Below are 21,381 nucleotides of genomic sequence, written 5' to 3'. Positions count from 1 at the left end.
TCCGAAAAATTAAATATTTCTCGTTTGTTTTAATTTAATCTGGGTATGTTCGAATATAATAGTAGAAGTTGCCGACTCGAAGAAAGCTGTATACGTTCACACTTGAATCAGTATCAATCGCAAAAATTAGAGGAGCCTTCGTCAATGTCGGTTTCCGATGCTCACTCGTGCGTGCGTGCGTGCGTGTGTGTGAAAGAGAGGAAGCGGAAACCATATTTGAATTTAGCTCTTTGCGTCATCAATCCATTAATCTTTCATTTGCCTCTTTATTTTACCGACATAAGTTTTTTAATTACAAGCTTCCCTTTACGTACGGTCCTTCGGTTAATTAAGGTGTTCGGATCATTTGGTTCCCGCAACAGAAAAAATATACTATCTTATTTTTATTTATTTTAGAACTCAATGGCACATGTCAGATAGTAACTGTATAACTCGAAATCTTATCTTTCGCATAAAAATTAAATTTATGTAAAAAAATTTAAAATATAAATTATACAAACAGGCTGAAACACTAGGATGATATACCAATTGAAGAAGGTAAAAACTTGTGTGAGACGGTTTCACGGGTCGTATTTGTGAGACAGATTTCTTATTTGGGTCACCGAGGAAAAAATATAATTTTTTACAAAAACTTGTGTGAGACGGTCTCACGGGTCGTGTTTGTGAGACGGATCTCTTATTTGGGTCTTCAATGAAAAAGTATTACTTTTTATGCTTATAAGAGTATCACTTTTTATTGTGAAAATGAGTATGATTGACCCGTCTCACAGATTAAGATCCGTGAGACGGTCTCACATGAGACTCACTCCTAATTTTTTATGCTAAAAATATTACTTTTATTGTGAATATGAGTAGGGTTGACCCGTCTCATAAATTAGTATCCGTGAGACGCTCTCCCATGAGACCCACTCATTGAAGAATAGGTCTCTTGTGAGATGGTCTTACGAATTTTTATCTGTGAGTCGTGTCAACCCTATCGATATTCACGATAAAAAGTAACATTTTTAGCAGAAAAAAGTAATATTTTTTCATAGATAATCCAAATAAGAGATCTGTCTCACAAAATATGACCCGTTAGACCACGTAAGTTTTTGTCCAATCCTAGGTGATCGAATTGAAAGTTTTATCGAATATAATAATATTTGCATTTGAATTCAATCCGTAAGTGAGAACCAGTCTGAAATTGTACAACCAAGGAAATATTTAATGAATATTGTTTTTCTTGGCTTGAGATGATATGTGGTCAAAACAGAACTAACTTCAAAAGCACAGTGCTTATCAAATAGTATTCTTTCGTTATTTATTATTTATTAAACATTATCGTCATTTATTGTAAGCCACACGTAAATACGAATGAGGCTTTTTCTCCATTCTTCCATACGAATATGATAAATGCGACACTTGAACATTACTAGGGATTTATTTATTTGTTTCACACTTGAAAAGAAAAGCAATGTGGTCAAATCACGTCTCTTTTATTACTCTCTCGATTAAAAAAGAAATGGTTAAAGTCAGCAAACTAATAAAAAAAAATCCATGTCAATTTAGATTAAAAAATATGATTTAAATTTTAGTACAAATCCTAAAATATCATGATAAAGTTAAGTCTTGAATATTTATATTTTGTTGGAATATTGTTGGGTGTCATAATTATTCCTGCTTGGTAGAGCAATCGAACCGTGATGCTTGTGCTGCTGTGCGGTTTAAAAGATTTGAATTACACTATTATCACTAGTTATAGTTTTGATAAAGCGACAAAGTATCTTACAAATATTCTGACATCTAATTAAATAGTTATATATCTAAAAACGAACTTGTTAATTTACCATACAACCTCAAAGTTAAGCAATGGAAAAACTGCAGTGGGGTTGAAGTTATCCATTACACGTGGTTATAAATAATCATAAGTCGGCGGAATTTGTCGTGATTGTGTGTACGAAAACGATAAGGATGAGATTTGTGGGGTTAGTTAATTGTCCAGGTTCGGACCCTGACTCAGGTTTTGATTTAATAATCGTATTTGATGGGAATATAGACATGTTTTAATTAATTTAATACTTTCGAGATAAAATTAAAACATTTATGGAGAGTTTGATGATTATAGATAAAATAAAATAAAATTTTGTATTTAATTATAAAAAAGGGGGGATCGGATCGAAGTAGGTAGCTTACCATTTATATATTATGAATGGTCAAAAGATTAACTAAATTTGACTTTAGCTCTGGATTGAAAACGTAGGTTTCTTTCGTATCACACGACTTTCCAATTTCCCACAAAATTTATTCATAAATTTTGTGAAACACAATCGCTAGAAATTTCTAGGAAAGAGAGGGGCATGGGAACACAAACTACATAAAATTCGATCAAACAAGAAGGGATAAAGGCGTGACTCACGGGTATATAAAATTGGATGCAAATTAAATAATTTAGCACTTTCTTAGATTTACTTTATTTCTTTATAAATGTAATATTATTTACAATTTAGATGCATGTTTTGTCTTGCTACCGTATTTTTTAAAAAATTATTTATCTATGGACTAAATATATGTCTTACACTATCACGTGATAGTGGGTTTTAGAAGTCAAGAAATCAGCTAGAAAATATCTTCAATTGTACATAAATTTTTAGATTTATAGGGATATAAATTTGTTTATATTTCCTTTAATTATTTAGTTGTTTTAAATATACTATTTCAATTTTATTTGATTATATAACAACTAATTTAATCGCTGTCTATTAATTAATGCCAAAAATTAGTCTTATGTGGTATTTTTTTAATTATAAAAAGGAGAAGGAAATTGAACCTTAATCTAAAGACAAGAAGCAGTGGGTGAGACCAGAAATTGTATGGGGTATTAAATACCAAGTCTCAGCCTCCAAGTGTGCAGCAGATTCACGTTGAACACCACTTGAGTGTGTGTGTTTTAAAAAGTTTGAATTCCTCAAAATCAGTGATTTTGACATTTCCCGACTATTTTTCAAGCAGAGAGAGATAAAAGTAGATTCGATTAATGCTGTAATCATGATTAATTAATGAATGGAGTAATTGGACCACAGATTTACATTAATACTAGGTATGTAAGTGACTAAGTGTACACTTAATTGTCACTATCACAAAATCTTCGTTAGCAGATTGTCATGCGCTCACATTTAATCACGTGTACGTGTAAAAGTTGATTGTGTGCCACTAGTGAAAGTAGAGCTGCCTCGGCATGGATGATTGGTTTTCTTATGCTTTAATTTTTTGAAAACAAAAATTACGGATTGTAGTTCACGAAAATATGATTTTTGAACCCCTTACTTAAATTTTTTTTTCTTCATATTTTAGAGTCTTAATTTCGTTTCAGTCTAGATCCGTCCTCTTAAATGTGACATATTTATGAGTTACCTTGAACAACTCATAAATTTTTTGGTCCCACGGGTGGAAAATGGGTGCACAAAATACATGCATATTGGGAAAGCAAGAAATTTCCAATGGTGTATTTGATGAGAATTTTTTTTATCAACAAAATAAAAAAATTCAGAACAAATTCACTATTTAGGTGTAGATTCTCCTTTAACACTGTAAGGATGTATTGCTAGACAGATGTGTGAAAATTATAAATTTGTGTTTTATCAGAATTAAGTGTTGTATCAAATGTTACAACATTTAAGACTACATGCAGCAGAATATTAAAGTTTGTAATACAAATTGAATTTAAATAAATACGATGGACATGATTAAATATTCACAATTATTTATACTTGTAAATACTTGCGCGGTGCCTCAGGACAAAAATTATACATTAGAAAACCGAAACGTTTACAAAAACCTATAACTAGTGATCTTCATAAAAATCAATTTTCTCAACACTTTGAGAAAACAAATGTTTTATAAACACAAACCACCAAAATAAAAAAAATTATTCACGAAAGCAAAGAATCTATGCAAAATTTTAAGGAAACAAAACACAATCTTCAGCAATCACGCTCACGCGTGTTGTCTGAAGTGTCCTCAACAATCACGGCAACACGCTTCACGGCAACAACAGCGTTGATAATTTTTTTCTCTAAAACTCCACGAAGTGCGAAAGTTAGTATATGGTTGATCAAGCAACGACGATCATCAATGTCCTCTTTTTTCTTATTTATCAACATCTTCTCTCCTAGAGTTTTTTCCACAAGGTAACCTATCAAAACAGGGAGAGTTAAATATTGATACCTTATCAAGATAACATTTACATATTTATCTCATCATCTAGAAAGACACAATCTCATTAAATACTATACACAATCTAATAAAAAAAAAGAAAATATTAAGGAAATCATTCAAGTTAGGAAATTATATCAATCAAATTTGGAAATAAAATGTACCTTCAAACACCTTCATTTGAACTGCAACCTGAAGACAATTAAATTCATGAAGATATGTTAGCAATTTGAAGTCAGGGCAAGAGAAAACTATTTGTCCTTATGAAGAATTTACGCCGCACTATGGCAACCGTATGCCAAGATACGAATTTCAACTTGTTATAGTAACACTACAAATCATTTTTTTATAACTAAAAAATGAAACACGCTCTCTTTTAAGAAGAAAGAAAAGAAGTTTAAAATAAATGCAAATGCTCTTATTTTATTTTGTCATCTCAAACTTGATGTTATGTCTTGTCTCAATATGTTAATTCATTCAGATAGATTGATGTTTAAATCACAAATCTCGAAATGTGACCAAAAGACAATTTTTAGTTATAAAATTATATGAAAACTCGCAACTATTGTTAAACAACTCCCTCAAATGCCTATGCAACTTTTAACGGACGCCTAGGTGCCTGAAATTTCCAAGGTGACAAAGGTGCCTTATAAGGCACCTCCCCCGCTACCTCGGAAATTCCATGGCATGAATGGACGCTGAGGCTCCCCGTTTAGGCACCTTAGCAACTCTCATGCTGCTTGAAAACTTGCTCACAGCTTTTAAGGCACAAATTTGGAACGTTATTGTTAAATCGAATTTTTTTTACTCGATTTTAATCGTTAAACTTAAATATTCCAACAGACTTTGAACATCACATACATTGCGAAAATTCACCTCTATATTTTCGCTAAAACATTTTCTTGAAAAATCAATCAACTGAAATTTGAACAATTGCTACATGAAATCCCCCATACATTAAAATTAATTATGATTTAAATTCGTACAAAATCTAAATGGATTACAACTTTAATTTGTTATTAAGCTTTATATATAACAACCCATATGGTACATGCACATTTTTAAACGCCTATACATAGCAAGAATCATATCGAAAATAATAATAATAAATAAAATACTCAAAAAACCGAAACTAAGAGTTCGAATGCAATTTTTTTAAAAAAAAAACTTGTGCGCGACGTTCTCACAGATCGTATTTGTGAGACAGATTTTTTATTAGGTCATCCATGAAAAAATATTATTTTTTATGTGAAAAATATTACTTTTATTGTGAATATGGATAGAGTTGACACGTCTCACAAATTGATATCCATAAAACGATATCACATGAGACCTCACTCTTTTAAAAATATGGTATTTTTCCACCAGTTTACCAAAATTTCTATCTAATCATAAATTTCTTTCCAATAAATCTAAAATATAATTTTCAACCAATTTTAACAACTTAAAAAAGAAACGAATCACCCAACTTTTTTTTGTTACGTAGAACCCGCAGTTTTATTTTTGTGATGCACGTAAGATAAATCTAAGACTAATGTAATAACATACCAACAAGATTAATCAATAAACACACTAGTTGCTGGTGCTACACGAGACCTAGATGACGAAGGAACTTCCATATTAAAATTAGGAAAGACCGGAGGAATATACTCCTCTCCATGAAAATACCAGTTATAATAATCCGGTACAAATCCATAACGACCGAGATGTACCTTCACAGTATCTTCATCTACATATGTTTGGTTCTGACATTTTTTTCGATTGCAAGGACAACGGATATTACCATCTAATAAATACTCAGGATGACTAAGTGCAAATGCTACAAACGACTCTACACCAACACAGTATTCAGCCGTTACAAATCCATTCTCCAACCGACGATACATCCAATTTCTATCGTTATCCATTTTATCCTACAAAATAAAAAGTAGGATGTATTTTTCTTTTCAAATTAAATCTTGTATGTAATATTAGTCATTTTTAAACAAATATGTATATCATATCACATTATTATAATGACGTGTCATAATTTATTTTGTTTAAAAATTTTATAGACTTTTATACTTGTCGTATCCCTTACCGGAGTGTGGGATGTCGTCTTAACATCCTCCCAGGATTTATAACAAGTTTTCCAAAAAAATTTTATATACATACTAACAGTATATTATATGTTAATTATTATAATGACGTGTCATAATTTATTTTGCTTAAAAATTTTATAGACTTTTATACTTGTCGTATCCCTTACCGGGAGTGTGGGATGTCGTCTTAACATCCTCCCAGGATTTATAACAAGTTTTCCAAAAAATTATTATATACATACTAACAGTATATTATATGTTAATTATATATAAACGATACAAAAATAAAAACTGAATTGCAAAAAAACTTACTTGAGTTGAATTAAAAATCGTCCACGAGAGAAGACTTGTTTATCGATCGCAAATGTGAGCGAAGGGACAGAGGAGAGGTGTGAAGAAAATCAGTTGCAGAAGCGAGAATTTATAGAAAGATTCTAATAGCGACGGATTTTCAAAATCCGTCGCTAATAGCGACATAATTTAGAAACCGTCGCCGATCTAAATCGGCGACGGTTTAACTTTGAACGTCGCAAAAAGTGACGACGGTGTTTTAAAGACGTAGCTATTTTAGAAGATAACGACGGTTTAATTAAACCGACGTTAAATATAGCTACGGTTCTGTTTTCCGTCGCCAATATAGCGACTATTTAATATTAACCCGTCGCTTCACAAAAGCGACGGTGTTTAATAAAACCGTCGTCTGTTTAGTTTAGCGACGGGTTTGTGGAACAGTCGCAATATTAGCGACCGGTTTTATAAAACCGTGGCTATTATAGCGACGTTGTTTTAAAACCGTGGCTATTATAGCGACGATTTTTAAAACCGTGGCTACTTTAGCGATCGGTTTTATAAAACCGTTGCTATAATTTTTAAAGGGACGGTTTATTAAAGAACTGTCGCTATATAGCAACGGAAAATAAAAACCGTCGTCATTTTAGCGACGATTTTTTATAAAACCGTCGCTAAGCATACCGTTTTTTTGTAGTGTAAGGCACCTCCCCCGCTACCTCGGAAATTCCATGGCATGAATGGACGCTGAGGCTCCCCGTTTAGGCACCTTAGCAACTCTCATGCTGCTTGAAAACTTGCTCACAGCTTTTAAGGCACAAATTTGGAACGTTATTGTTAAATCGAATTTTTTTTACTCGATTTTAATCGTTAAACTTAAATATTCCAACAGACTTTGAACATCACATACATTGCGAAAATTCACCTCTATATTTTCGCTAAAACATTTTCTTGAAAAATCAATCAACTGAAATTTGAACAATTGCTACATGAAATCCCCCATACATTAAAATTAATTATGATTTAAATTCGTACAAATTCTAAATGGATTACAACTTTAATTTGTTATTAAGCTTTATATATAACAACCCATATGGTACATGCACATTTTTAAACGCCTATACATAGCAAGAATCATATCGAAAATAATAATAATAAATAAAATACTCAAAAAACCGAAACTAAGAGTTCGAATGCAATTTTTTTAAAAAAAAAACTTGTGCGCGACGTTCTCGCAGATCGTATTTGTGAGACAGATTTTTTATTAGATCATCCATGAAAAGATATTATTTTTTATGTTAAAAATATTACTTTTTATTGTGAATATAGATAGAGTTGACACGTCTCACAAATTGATATCCATAAAACGATCTCACATGAGACCTCACTCTTTTAAAAATATGGTATTTGTCCACCAGTTTACCAAAATTTCTATCTAATCATAAATTTCTTTCCAATAAATATAAATATAATTTTCAACCAATTTTAACAACTTAAAAAGAAACGAATCACCCAACTTTTTTTTGTTACGTAGAACCCGCAGTTTTATTTTTGTGATGCACGTAAGATAAATCTAAGACTAATGCAATAACATACCAACAAGATTAATCAATAAACACACTAGACAAGCCTATGTAACAAGCTCATCCCTAAAAAACCGCTTCACCAACTCGGCCACAACTGAAGAGAAGCACAAAGCTCAACATAGACATATTTCCAAATCAAAGTTTCAATTAATCTTCCTCCAATCTGAATTTATCCGACAACACAACTACAATATTATTACGTTAAGACATAGATCCAGGATGCATGATTTCTTGACGTGTTGAATCCCATGTATGTACATAAGATACAATACTATGCGTACAGACAGCAAACAAATCAATCGGCGATACGCCTAAGTACGTTTGAATCACTGAATGTAAGATTGGCCGGTTATATCGAGGTCCTTATCACCGGTAGACGGCGGAGGCTTCTTCTTGAGCGGGGCGGTGGCCTCAGCCGGTCCATCCGCGCTCTGTGTGTCGCTGGCTGGGGGCTTCGTCGGATCTTCCCTTCGATCTCACCCACAATCTGTTCCATATATTCCGCCGCCATATGCATTTTCAGTTGGGGGAACGGTGTGCATGCAACTAGTTGAAATGTTAGGTGGCTTGTGCTTTCGCTTGCCCACACTGCGCTTCATTCAATCTCTCGCTGTGTTTTCTCTTTTTCCATGGCTAAGCATAGGTTCCTAATGGGAGTCGCTGCTAAAAACATTGGCATTTATTTATTGTGTTGCCATCGACCACGCGGACGAAGAAAAACGTGGCGAAGCGAATTCATATTCCACGTGCAGGTATATGGATGACTGATCTATAAATGTCCCATTATGACGTATTACAAATCAGAATTTTTTTATCCAATAATAAATCAATAAATTCAAGTAGTGCATAAAAAAAATTAATCTTAAAAATATTTCCAAGTTTATCTGAAGTTTAATACTACCTTTATCAGCAGTATAAAATTGGTAAAAATTTTGTGTGAGACGGTCTCAAGGGTCGTATTTGTGAGACATATATCTTGTTTGGGTTATCCATGAAAAAGTATTATTTTTTAAGCTAAGAGTATGATTTTTTATTGTGAATATGGGTAGGATTGACTCGTCCCACAGATTAAGATCCGCGAGACGGTCTCACATGAGACCACTCTATAAAATTAATTATATTTTGCCAAAAGAAGATATAAAAAAAATGTATTATTACAATAAAACGGGGTTCTGTGCTTTAAAGTTTAAACTCAAATTTGTTGACTTCAGCGAATAGGAGATATAGATTGCGTTTTAAAAAGTGATTCATTTGTAGATTAGTCTCTGTGAAAAAATCAGAAGGTGAAATTATTTGAAAATAAACTTGAAGAATTAAAAATAATAAATAATTAGTGTTTGACACATAATTGATTAATATTAATTGTTATTATAATTATTTTTGTAGGAATAGAATCCATATCCCATGTACTTTGGTGTGAATTTCAATTAAATTAATCAAAAACTAGAACAAAATTTGGATTTAAGTAACACACAAATTGATTTTTTTAAAATAATAAAAATCACTTATATTTACACCCCCTTGTATGACTAAACAAGTGTTGAAGAGTATTTGTTTCAACACTAAAAGCGCGTTTCCCTACAAAGTAAGAATGTATAAATAGTTGCTAGAGGAGGGACAAAACAATTCTCATTTTTCTTCTGCATTACCGTATGAAGATTTCATATTTTTCTGCTAAAATTTCTCATATCAACATGGTACCAGAGACATGATCTTGTTAGAGTAGGTGTCTGGATAATCAACTTGTGACTTAGATTTTTATTGACTCTAATATAAAACAATATTTATTTTAAAAATATTTTAAAATTTTATTATATTATGACATTATATTTTATCCGAATACTCGTGCAAGCTGTATAGATAAAGTCATTGAATATACAATATGTACCATGAGGTATGCGTCACAACGTAAGATCATGAAGCTCATTAGAAACTAGAAAGTATATCGTATATTCTAAACAGGTTCCTGGTCGAATCAGCCGCCTAAAACAAGGATAAAGGTCGGTCAAACTTGAGACTGACATATGTGATGTAAACGCCATGTTTTATTGACAAGGACATGAAGATGTTTATTCACACAGATGAGTAATCATATGATAATGCACTGAACAACTCTCCCTCAGACTGTCCAAGTAGTTCTCACTTATTAAGTGAAATATTCCACAGTTATGGTTGTACACTATTAGTCCATTGACCCGGGACAATGTAGGGATTATACGTTCTAGCATGCACTTTGATCCGTTTGTGCATTCCATCGAGGGTCATCACGTGGAGAGGTTTGATGTAATTTCAAAATACGTAGGAGAAAATGCATTGTAGTCGAGGATTCACCGTTCGCCTACGGATGAAAATATCATATGCGTTTTATTATTATTATTATTATTATTATTATTATTATAGCAATTGAAAGAAACATATGTGTGGGTAAATGATTGTCATTATCACCTCGACTCAAAATTTGTCATGATGAAATACTTGGAGTAAAGTGTGGTTAGGATAATATTTCGGTTTGTTTTCGGATGAGATCATTTGATTTGTAATTGGATATGACTCGATTAATATTATGTTAATTTAACTAAATTAATAACGTGCTGTAAATTATTTGAGGAAAATATATTTAAGAATTGAGATTAAAAATGACAATAGCCTTATTTCATTATTTGGTTGAATTAACGAAAAATATTACAAAATACCTTAATTTGATACTTTATTTTAATTTCTTAAATTATGATATTTAATTAATATCTCAATATATATCTAAAACTTTCGATTTTCTACAAGTTTCATTAAAATCATATCAGTAAATGTCATTTTTCTCATGATAATTTTCTAATGAAAATGAACATCGAATGCATGTAGAATATATACATTTTTTTGCAAAAAAAAATTTATATTTTATTTATAATATAATTTGATTAGTTTAATTTATTTCAACTTTATTCATATAATTAAGAAAAAATAATGAAAAATTAAAAAAAATGAAAATTACTTTTTACTTTTGAACTAAATTTATGATATAATCCTTCAATTTTTTTTAATAAATATAATCTTTAGAATAAATATCAAATTGATAATTTATTATCATTTCTCATATATTACAATTTTACACAAGATATTTTTTAATTGAGTATTATATATTATTTTATTTATATATGTGTTTTACTACACATATTTATTTGAGTTTTATTATGTTAAAATTCTATTTCACTTAAATTATTAATCATGAATATTAATTTATAAATTATTGATTCTTAAATAAAATCCGCTAGTTGTTAAAAGTTAGCAAAACACCAGTGATATTTAACTTAATAACAAGTTTAATGATTTTATTTTAACATTATTATGATAAATTAGTAAATTAAGAGAATTTTATTTGAGTTTTCTCTATGTGTGCTCCATTTAAGTACCTTGTGGTTTTGATTTTGGTAAAATTCACTATACTGTTAATTTTTTTTATTGTTTTTCATTTTGATTGATATTTGGATGAAAAATATTTTTGTTGATTTATCATTTAAGAAATCTATCATTATGTTGTGAATTGAAAAGTATCAGATATATAAGTGAATATATATGATTTATTGTCATAATATATTTTTATATATCGTGTTTTGATATATTTAGATTGATAAATACTTATAAACAAGATGTTATTCAAACGATTTTAAACAATATCTAATTCTCGTGATTATATTTTTCATTATTAGTTACCCACATACATTGCATGTAAACATTCCTATTAATTTGAAATATATCAAATATGGTTTTTAAATAGGATGGTCCTCACACCATTAAAGACTCACGTATTACAACGACCTAGCTTGATCTAAGGTACAGTTTGGTACATATGATATGATAAGTAAGTGATATACAATATAAGGATAAATCAAGGATAAATATAATGATAAGATAATATGTTGAATGTTTGGTATGATTTTAACAAGAGTGATTAAATTTATATATTGACATGTAATGATAAAATTAACCCTATCACAAAAACTTATATTTCATCGTTATCAAGATCTTGTAATTGCATATCTCAATTCTTAAATTACGCTATAAAAATATATATATTCATATATATATATATATATATATATATATATATATATATATATATATATATATATATATATAGGTCCTAAAGAATAATTTTCGCTTCTTTTGTCTTATTTTGGAAATTATTTAAACAATTTCTTTTCCTTTTTCAAAGGTGATCATTGGTCAAATTTGATTTTTGCCTTTTTCTTTATTTTTTTATAATCTTTTTCATATCGAAGGGGCGTAGTAACTATTTGTGTGTGTATATATATGTATCTATATATTTGTATATATGTATGTATTTAATAAACATAGCATTAACTTAAATGCATTTAAATAAATGAGGGTAATTAAGTAATTTGTAGTATATTTTATCATTAAATTAAAACTATCACACCTCTTACTAAGGATGTTTTATCCTTCTAAAACTGTATTTATCAATATCATGGGCTTTTTAAAAACGTATCAAACGTGAGATAAGGCGGATTATTTATCAATTCCACCCTTATCCCGTGTACTAAACAGTGACTAAGAGTACTAATATATAATCCACTTCTCGAAATCTTTGGCTCGTTCTGGCAATTATTACTCCTTTAATGATAAAAATATGTTTGTGGAAAGGAATACTTCATGAATGCGGTGTGAAGCCAGCTGCCCCTGTCATTGCTCCGCCAATTATTGGATTCAATTACACCAATGGACCACCAAAATATATATTTATTTTAATTGAATCATATACCGTATAAAGAACTCAATTACTTGACATACTTGTATTTACCGTATTTTTGCTCAGCCACAAATGGCCTATATGATTCAACGATCCGCAAGTAAATATAGTTCTTTATATATCGGATAAAAGTTACTGTTTTCCAATTGTGACATGGTCAAGCTAGCCATATATATGTGTAAAACTTTATACATACATTATGTTGATGTTTTTTAAATATATTTATGTGTTAATTAGGTCATACATAGTAAAACATCATTGTCCTTTTAAATATAATTATGGTTTTCAATTGTTGATCATGTAATTGTTTATAGAGGACAATTTTTTCCAATTGCGAATTGGTCAAACTAGCCCTCGTAAAACATTAGACATTACATTGACATTTTATAAATATATTACGTGCTAAGAACATACATGGTAAAACACCATCCTACTTTTAAATGAAATTATGATTTTTCAACTGTTGACCATGTTAGTTAATACATAGTGATCCATGATGATTGAAGAATTCAATAATAAATAAATAACTTATTTCCGATATTTTTTTCCATTTTAGCCACAAGAAAACAAGTTTTCAGTTTTATTTACAATAAATATAAATGTAAGTAATAATAATTATTAAAACAATATAAATTTATATAAACTACAAAAAAAATGAAGAGTTTGTCTAAAATATTAGACATTACATTAATATTTTGTAAATATATTTATGTCTTAGGAACATTCATGATAAAACATTATTGTCTATTTAAATAGAATATGGTTTTTCAATTCTTGATCATATCAAATCGGTTGATATATAATGAGCAATGATGGTTAAGAAATTTAATAAAAAGTAAACATATTTTTTGCTTTTTTCCCCATTTTAGTCATAAGAAAACAAGTTTTCGCCTTTATTTATAATATAAATGTAAATGTAAATGTAAATGTAAATGTAAATATAAATAATAATTATTATATTAAAACGATATAAATGTATATAAAATATAAAAATTTGAAGAATTTATTGTTAAAACCTCAAGCTTTTAGTAGTATTTTTTAAAATAACAATAAAAATATAAAATATATTATCTGAAGTTCAAAAAAAATCATCACTGATAATTTTTCGACTTATTTTTCTAAAAAAAACCAATGACAATATCTATTCTATGACAAAATAAATGCTAGAGTCTACTGATATATAGATAAGATTATTATGAAATTTGTTATAAAACTCATATTAAAATATTATGAATTTACGATATTCATGTGGTTATAGTTTAGAATATAACAAATCATGAACAATTATTGTCACATGTTCCTAGTTATTCCAAGAATTATAATTAAGTATTATTTTAAATCTTCAAGATGTAATGTTTTTAATTTGAGGAGCATATTTATCAATAAATTGAAGTAATAGATAGAAAAATATCAACATCATATACCAAATATTTTATTACACTCTTATATTGCTTAAGCAATTCAAATCTATAAATATCATTGTATTTGTATTGTTTTGTTAGTTCAATTTAATACTTAATATGATAAAATATTATTTTATTATATTGATCTATCTTTTTTCGAACAAAATGCTGTTTGTTGGATTGAATCGCGTGATGCAAGGAGTAATGCAAGTGAACCCATGCTAGTCTTCCTAAAAGACTGAATCTTCAAATTTCATGTTACATTTTTTATATAAAAAAAATCATCCAAAATTTGGCCGTTCATTCCATACATAATGTGAAGTAATTTAGATCGATTTTAAGAACACATGTCAACCATCAAATAAAAAAATTGATTTCATAATAAATTTTTGCCAAATATAAAAATTAACCAAAAAAATTATCTTCTCCAATGAAATTAATGGACTCAAGACCACATACAGTCACCTTTGATCGATCTACCATAAGATTACGAAAGCGACAGTTAAGCTTAACTGACTTTTAATGAGACCACATGCAATGCCACCCGGCCGACAGCCATGCATTTATTCGCGGATCCCATCCCCTCGTGCGATCGTCGCCTTGTTTACCTAACTCGTCGCCCGCTCCTCCATTTATATACTCTACACGCCTCATAATTCGTTCATCAAACCTCGCAGTACATCACCAATTCCACAAACACGACGTTCATGGCATCAAAAATGGTGACCAATTTCCGCAGATCCCTCTCCTTTCATAACCATCCCTCATATTATTCGGCAAAACCCAAGAAAACCCTTCATGCCAGATCCGCCAGTCTGCCATGCCGATCACACCCGATAATTTCCCAGCTCCGCGACAAAGTCGATGACTTGAACGACCGGGCTACTTCAGAATCCGGATTAAGAACCTCTGGTTGGCTTTGCGACGGCTTGGCCCGGATGAAAATGGTCCACGATTTGCTCGACGATCTTTTACAACTCCCCCAGACTCGAGAATCCCTCCGAGGCGGCGGGGAACACGCCGACTTGATGGAGAAGCTGTTGGAAGACTTCCTCCGATTCGTCGAAGTTTACGGCATGTTCCAGACGCTGGTCCTGAGGTTAAAAGAGGAGTGTTCCGCAGCTCAAATCGCGGTGAGAAGAAGAGACGACAGCAAAATCGTTGCGTATTCCAAAAATCTGAACAGAATCGGTAAAGAAATCAGCAATCTTGTTTGTTGTTTTCATTCGATGGGAAAACTGATCATGCCAGCGGTGTCATCACATGATGAAGAAGCAGAGCTTATCGAAGTCATAAACGATGTAATCAAAGTCACCATAGTAATTTCAACTACGGTTTTTGGTGTGATTTCGACCTCATCCGCCTTCCGAAAACCGCCTTCCATTGGGCTCAGCTTCAAGAAGAAAGTGAAGAGTGAAGAGGGAATTAAAGAACTGGAAGAAATAAATTTAGACAATTTGTTGGGTTTAAGGAAGAAAACAGAGGAAGATGTGAAAAATGTGAGCAAGAAAATGCATGAAATGGAAGATTGTATAGTAGAGATTGAAGGGTCGGGCGAGAGGGTTTTCAGGAGTTTGATCAATTCTAGGGTTTCATTACTCAATATTCTAACACAATAGAATCAAATAATTAAAGCAAATTTTGTATTTTTTTTTGTGTGCTTTTGCAAAGTTTTGTTTGTGAAAATGTATATAAACTTCTTATACGGTTTTGTATTTGGCTTTGTTTCCATTATGTTGTTACCAGCTACGCGTCTTAATCTCAGATTATTTTATTTAAACTATAAAAGAAGTTCGAGCAGCATCTAAAGTGGTCGGACTAGAAAAAAAAAACTCAAGAGCAAACAAACTTATGTTGGTAGTTTAAATTTAGAAAGAAAATTAGTGTAGCGAAATTTGAGTTTCATCAACTTTACAATATGCTCGAATTTGACTCGGATTTTCATTGAGACGAGAAGCAATGCAGCATGCCTCGTCTGCTGCCGAACAATAATAGTGTACAATAATTGCTAAAATAATTAATTACTCCACATAATTGGACAAGTGGAGTTGTTTCCAAGAAATGATCCTCTGCACATCTCAGAACCAGCGAACGTGTTAATCACCTGGGCTAAACAAAATTAAACTACAATTATTTGGGTCTCTGCTCCAATGGAAAAAGGTGGTCTTCTTTCACCAAAACTAAAGCAAGATGCACATGACAGGTGAAACAGGGTGTCCTCACGTACTTCTGCTATTTCAGGTTGATATCGTAAAAAAATAAAAATAAAAAAATTGAAAAAACAAAATAGTTACTTCCAATTTTTTATTTTTCAAATCTCATTCTATCAGATTATTTCGAATTGGTTCTTGGTAACATTCACATACATACAAGGATCGTGCTAAGAAAGAAAATTTGCCCGATAAACTTGCACCGACAGAATTAGGAAGGTGGGTGTAAATAATGGTGAAAAGAACAATGAGGGAAAGATGATGAAGTTGGGGTATCTTTGTTCAAACTTGAATAATGTCGAGGGCATTCAAATTCACTATTGTAGATTTCTGCATAATTATTCACTCTAATACGCTCTGCATGTGTGTGTACAACTGGCATTTAGACCTCAATATACATCAACTTTTCCATTAATATTCTTTACATGATCACACGACGTAGAGTTCAGCTTTCCCATCAATGAAGAGGCTCATGAACTCTTCTCCATCAACGGTTTCTTTCTCTATCAGCAGCTGAGCTAGCTTGTGCAAAATGTCTATATGTTTGGTCATAATCTGCTTGGCCCTGGAATATGCTTTCTCCACCAGCTCTCTCACTTCTGCATCAACCACATCAGCAGTCGCCATGGAGTAGTCTTTCTGTGTTGACATCTGCACGTATATGTAGCATATAAGGAAAAAGGAGCAATTCCACACGTTAAAAAGATAGATCAGATAGTAAAAGTCGCAACAACGTCAGTACCTGCTGTCCAAGAAAAGGGTTTCCACCACCACCACCTATGGCCACTTGTCCAATCTTTTTACTGAATCCAAATCTCTCGACCATCTGCCTTGCAACCCTCGAAACTTGCATGAAGTCATTGGATGCTCCGGTTGTTACATTATCCTCTCCAAAAATAACCTCCTCTGCTACTCTGCATGAACAAAGATAAGCATAAGCATGGTTTCCTTGCATTTTTAGTTTGGTTTCACTTATTAGATGTTAAAATATAAAAACTTATTAGGACACCTTATACGAGTTCAACTTCTCGGGAAAAATGTCACTAAAATGTCATCAAAGTTAAGAGGTCACAAATTTGAAATCTCCCATGCTCGACCCCCTTCTAATTAAGTTGGACTTGGTGGTTATTTATGGGTCCGTGGTGCCTAATTTTTGACAAATATGCATAAGACAATCCTTAAACATTAAGTTCAGGCATATATTTTCAATCTCCCATTTATACGTGAGGGGGCATTATTAAATATAAAACCCACCTTATATGAGTCAAAGCTTTGGGAGAAAGAGCTACTACTAACCGTAGATGATCATTCAATTGATCATAGATTTTTTTTCCTCAAACAAATAAATAAATCATGTGTCATTTACTCATTCCTATCATCAAGGATTCCAAGATTCAAAATTGTTAAACCAACCTTCCACCGAGAGCGACAGCCATCTGATTTTCTAGGTAGCTTCTACTGTATAAGCCAGACTCGAGCCTCTCTTCACTTGGAGCAAAGAAGGTAAGCCCACCGGCTTGGCCACGAGGAATAATGGAAATTTTGGCAACAGGGTCATACTCGGGCATCAGGGCACCAACTAAAGCATGTCCAGCCTCTACAACACAATTTAATATTGAATTTAGGCAACGAGTATGAAGTTAAAATAAATAAAAAAAGTAACTGTTTGAAGATTTGGAATTGTTCAGCACCATGATAAGCAACAAGCCTCTTCTTTTCTTCAGAAACAACTGCATTTTTCTTCTCTGGTCCAGCAATTATCCTCTCCAGAGCATCAGATATCTCATCTTTGCTTATTTCCTTAAGGTCGCGCCTTGCTGCGAGGATGGCTGCTTCATTCATCAAGTTTTGCAAATCTGCACCAGTGAAACCTGGTGTCCTCCGGGCAATCTTTTCAAAATCAACATCCTTTGCAAGAGCCTTTCCTCTGGAATGCACCTGATACAAAAGATATTCTATATGCCAGTGATGTAACAAAATTGTACTACAATGATATCTCACATAAAATCTATCTCCAGCAAAATATTTTTAACTAAATAGGTGCCAGTAACAATTTTGAGCAATACGGGAGTGAGGACAACCTCTACTGAATGTATAGAAAAGCTAAGTGAAGTTTTGTGAAAACAGCACAAAAGACAACTTAATATCTTTTTTAACAGCACAATACGGAATATGTTTATTTTGATACAGAATAAGGTTCTAGCATATCACCGGATATTCATGGTTGGATCAGGGTGCTCTCTTGGAATTTACCGTAAGTTACTAACTTTAGAAGCCTACATAGTACATGACAGTTCTTCATTCTTGGGTCAGATAAATAAAGGAGTTTTTAACTACTTATGTTATCGTTATTTATGCCATTTTTATTAACAATTATATCAATATTACTATCAACTTCAATAAGAAACTACAGAAAGAGGATGCAGAAGAGTTCTTTACCTGAAGAATCCTGACTCTACCAGCAACATCAGGCCTGTCGACTGTGACCTGTCGATCAAACCTTCCGGGCCTCAACAATGCCGCATCAAGAACATCTGGTCTGTTAGTTGCTCCCAACACTATAACACCAGAATTACCAGAAAATCCGTCCATTTCAGTCAAGAGCTGATTAATAGTCTGCTCCCTCTCATCATTCCCACCACCAAGCCCTGCCCCTCTCTGCCTTCCCACGGCATCAATTTCATCAATGAAAACAATGCAAGGTGCCTTCGACTTTGCCTTCTCGAATAAATCCCTCACTCTTGAAGCTCCAACACCCACAAACAGCTCCACAAATTCTGAGGCAGCACACGAGAAGAACGGAACCCCTGCCTCACCAGCCACTGCTCTGGCCAAAAGGGTTTTTCCTGTACCCGGTGGACCGACCAAAAGGCAGCCTTTAGGTATTTTTGCACCCAATGCAGTATATTTATCAGGGTTTCTCAGGAAATCAACCACTTCTTGCAACTCCAATTTCGCTTGATCAGCCCCTGCAACATCAGCAAATGTGACCCCAGTCTCAGGCACCTCCTGGAACTTGGACTTAGACCGCCCAAAGTCCATCGGCCCGCCTAGCCCTCCAGGTCCACCAGGCCCGCCCTGGGCCCGCCTAAACAAAAAGAATAAACCAGCAAAAGCAAGAAATGGGAACAACAAATTCCCAATAAAACTGAACAGCCCATTCCCAGAGTCACCCTCAGAAACAGTAATATCAACACCATTCATAGCTAAAATGTCGATCAAGTCCGGGTCATTTGGCACAATAACAGTTGCCCTACGGCCATCAACGGCCGTCAGCTGAAGGACACTTCCGTCTTTACTAAACCTCACTCTCTCGACCTTACCCTTCTTCACTGCATTCAAGAATTCGCTGTAACGCCATTGGGAACCGTCGGGGAGTTCAGACGAAGGCTTGGCCTGAGGACTTGGAGCATTCATGATTAGATTTTGACCAAACGGTGAAGATGGGCCAGGATTTTGCGCCTCAACTTCAATCACCTGCGGGGCAGTAGCTGGAGTAGGAGGAACATTATCTAATGCGAATGCTTGTGGAGTAATTGAACAAAGAAGTAACGCAGCTAAAGTACTGTGATTTGAGATGCTATTCTTCGATTTATCAGAATTCTTGTTGCTAAAAAATGATTGTGGCACTACGAATTTTCTTGGTACAGTTTTGGCGGTGCGGGGAACGACGATTTTAGTGCCAAAGAAATTAGAGGAAAGCAGAGGATTTGCCAAGGTTGAAGCCATGAGGAAAATTCGTGAAATGGTTCCTTCTTTCGGCTAATTGTTCGAAGTTTTCAGGGGTTTGGGGAAGTGGGAAAAGGAAATTTGATGAGTGGAAGCAATTTGAAAACTTCACCAGCAAGTGAGAATGGAAAAATCACAATTATTGATTCATGATTGAATGAAAGCCATGGATTGAAATGTTGCTTGGTTGGTTCTACGTGTTTGAAATATTATCCAGACATTATTCCTTTGATTTTTATGCTTCGAAATCGGAAGGGGAGGAGTGGAGACAAAAGGAAAGTCTTGGAAGTAGTATTTTCTAGAAAAACAATATCTAAAGAAAAAAAATTCATTCTTTAACTATTTTTTTAGGTTATATGAAAAACCAAAATAAAGGATATATTCATAAAAATAAATAAATAAAATGATAAACATATTGTGTTCTAAAAAGTGGAAAAAAGAGATAGAGAATGATGTAATAAAATAAATTTTCAATATTTACTTCCAATATACTAATTTCTATTGCAAATAATATACATCTTAATTCTTTTAATTATATTTAGCCAAAATATCATATTTCAATGGTTCCACGGACTCAGTAAATTACTGCTTTCCCGCGAATTCAAAATTGTAGGAACTTTCAGTTAACGTTGTGTTGAAAGCATATCACATTTCATTTTCCAAAGATTTTAGGACATAAAATTTGAATCCTCATGTCCGATTATTGTTATGCCTGCATATGTAAGCGTGAAATGATATTTGGACAACGCCTGTGGGTTAACCACCATTAAGCATAAAAATATATTAATGCAACAGTGTTCATATTAATTAGCATTCTTAGTTCTAAGCTGTAAAGATTCCATGATCTGAAACCTGAATGCGTGGCATTAATTTAACGAATATGATTTTCTTTGTGGCCATATTCTCTGCCCAGCGTGTATAATAGTACTCGTGTGCGCCTTACTGTATTTATTATTGTCTGAAGATCAGCAACACTCCAGCTCTATGCATAATCAGCGTTACTAAACAAACTTGCTTTTGTCAAGATTCTTCCTGCTTAGGTGTCAAACTTTTGATGAAACAAGATCCGGGGGACATGGAGCTCGTGAACTATTATTCTTACTTTAAAATTTCAGCAGATGAGTCATC

At 32.6% G+C, this 21,381-nt stretch overlaps 2 protein-coding genes across 2 annotated transcripts; one reads left to right on the top strand and one right to left on the bottom strand.

Moving 5' to 3' along the window:
* The first annotated feature begins 14,939 nt into the window (after positions 1-14,939).
* LOC140807610 (uncharacterized) lies at positions 14,940-16,033 on the top strand. The gene has a single exon (XM_073164551.1). It carries the CDS (start codon positions 15,022-15,024, stop codon positions 15,931-15,933), a length of 912 nt encoding a protein of 303 aa, XP_073020652.1. The 5' UTR covers positions 14,940-15,021; the 3' UTR covers positions 15,934-16,033.
* A 750-nt stretch (positions 16,034-16,783) lies between these two features.
* On the bottom strand, positions 16,784-20,499 carry LOC140806721 (ATP-dependent zinc metalloprotease FTSH, chloroplastic-like). The gene is made up of 5 exons (XM_073163262.1): positions 18,964-20,499; positions 18,216-18,462; positions 17,938-18,121; positions 17,267-17,438; positions 16,784-17,175 (listed from the first exon to the last, which is right to left on the bottom strand). The coding sequence occupies exons 1-5, from the start codon at positions 20,251-20,253 to the stop codon at positions 16,954-16,956; spliced, it is 2,115 nt and encodes a 704-aa protein (XP_073019363.1). The 5' UTR covers positions 20,254-20,499; the 3' UTR covers positions 16,784-16,953.
* Between the last annotated feature and the right edge of the window lie 882 nt (positions 20,500-21,381).

Source organism: Primulina eburnea, chromosome 12 (genome assembly GCF_022965805.1).
Source record: "Primulina eburnea isolate SZY01 chromosome 12, ASM2296580v1, whole genome shotgun sequence".
Classification (NCBI taxonomy): domain Eukaryota; kingdom Viridiplantae; phylum Streptophyta; class Magnoliopsida; order Lamiales; family Gesneriaceae; genus Primulina; species Primulina eburnea.
The sequence above is the reverse complement of the archived record's forward strand: the minus strand, read 5'-3'. Positions and strand labels throughout refer to the sequence as shown.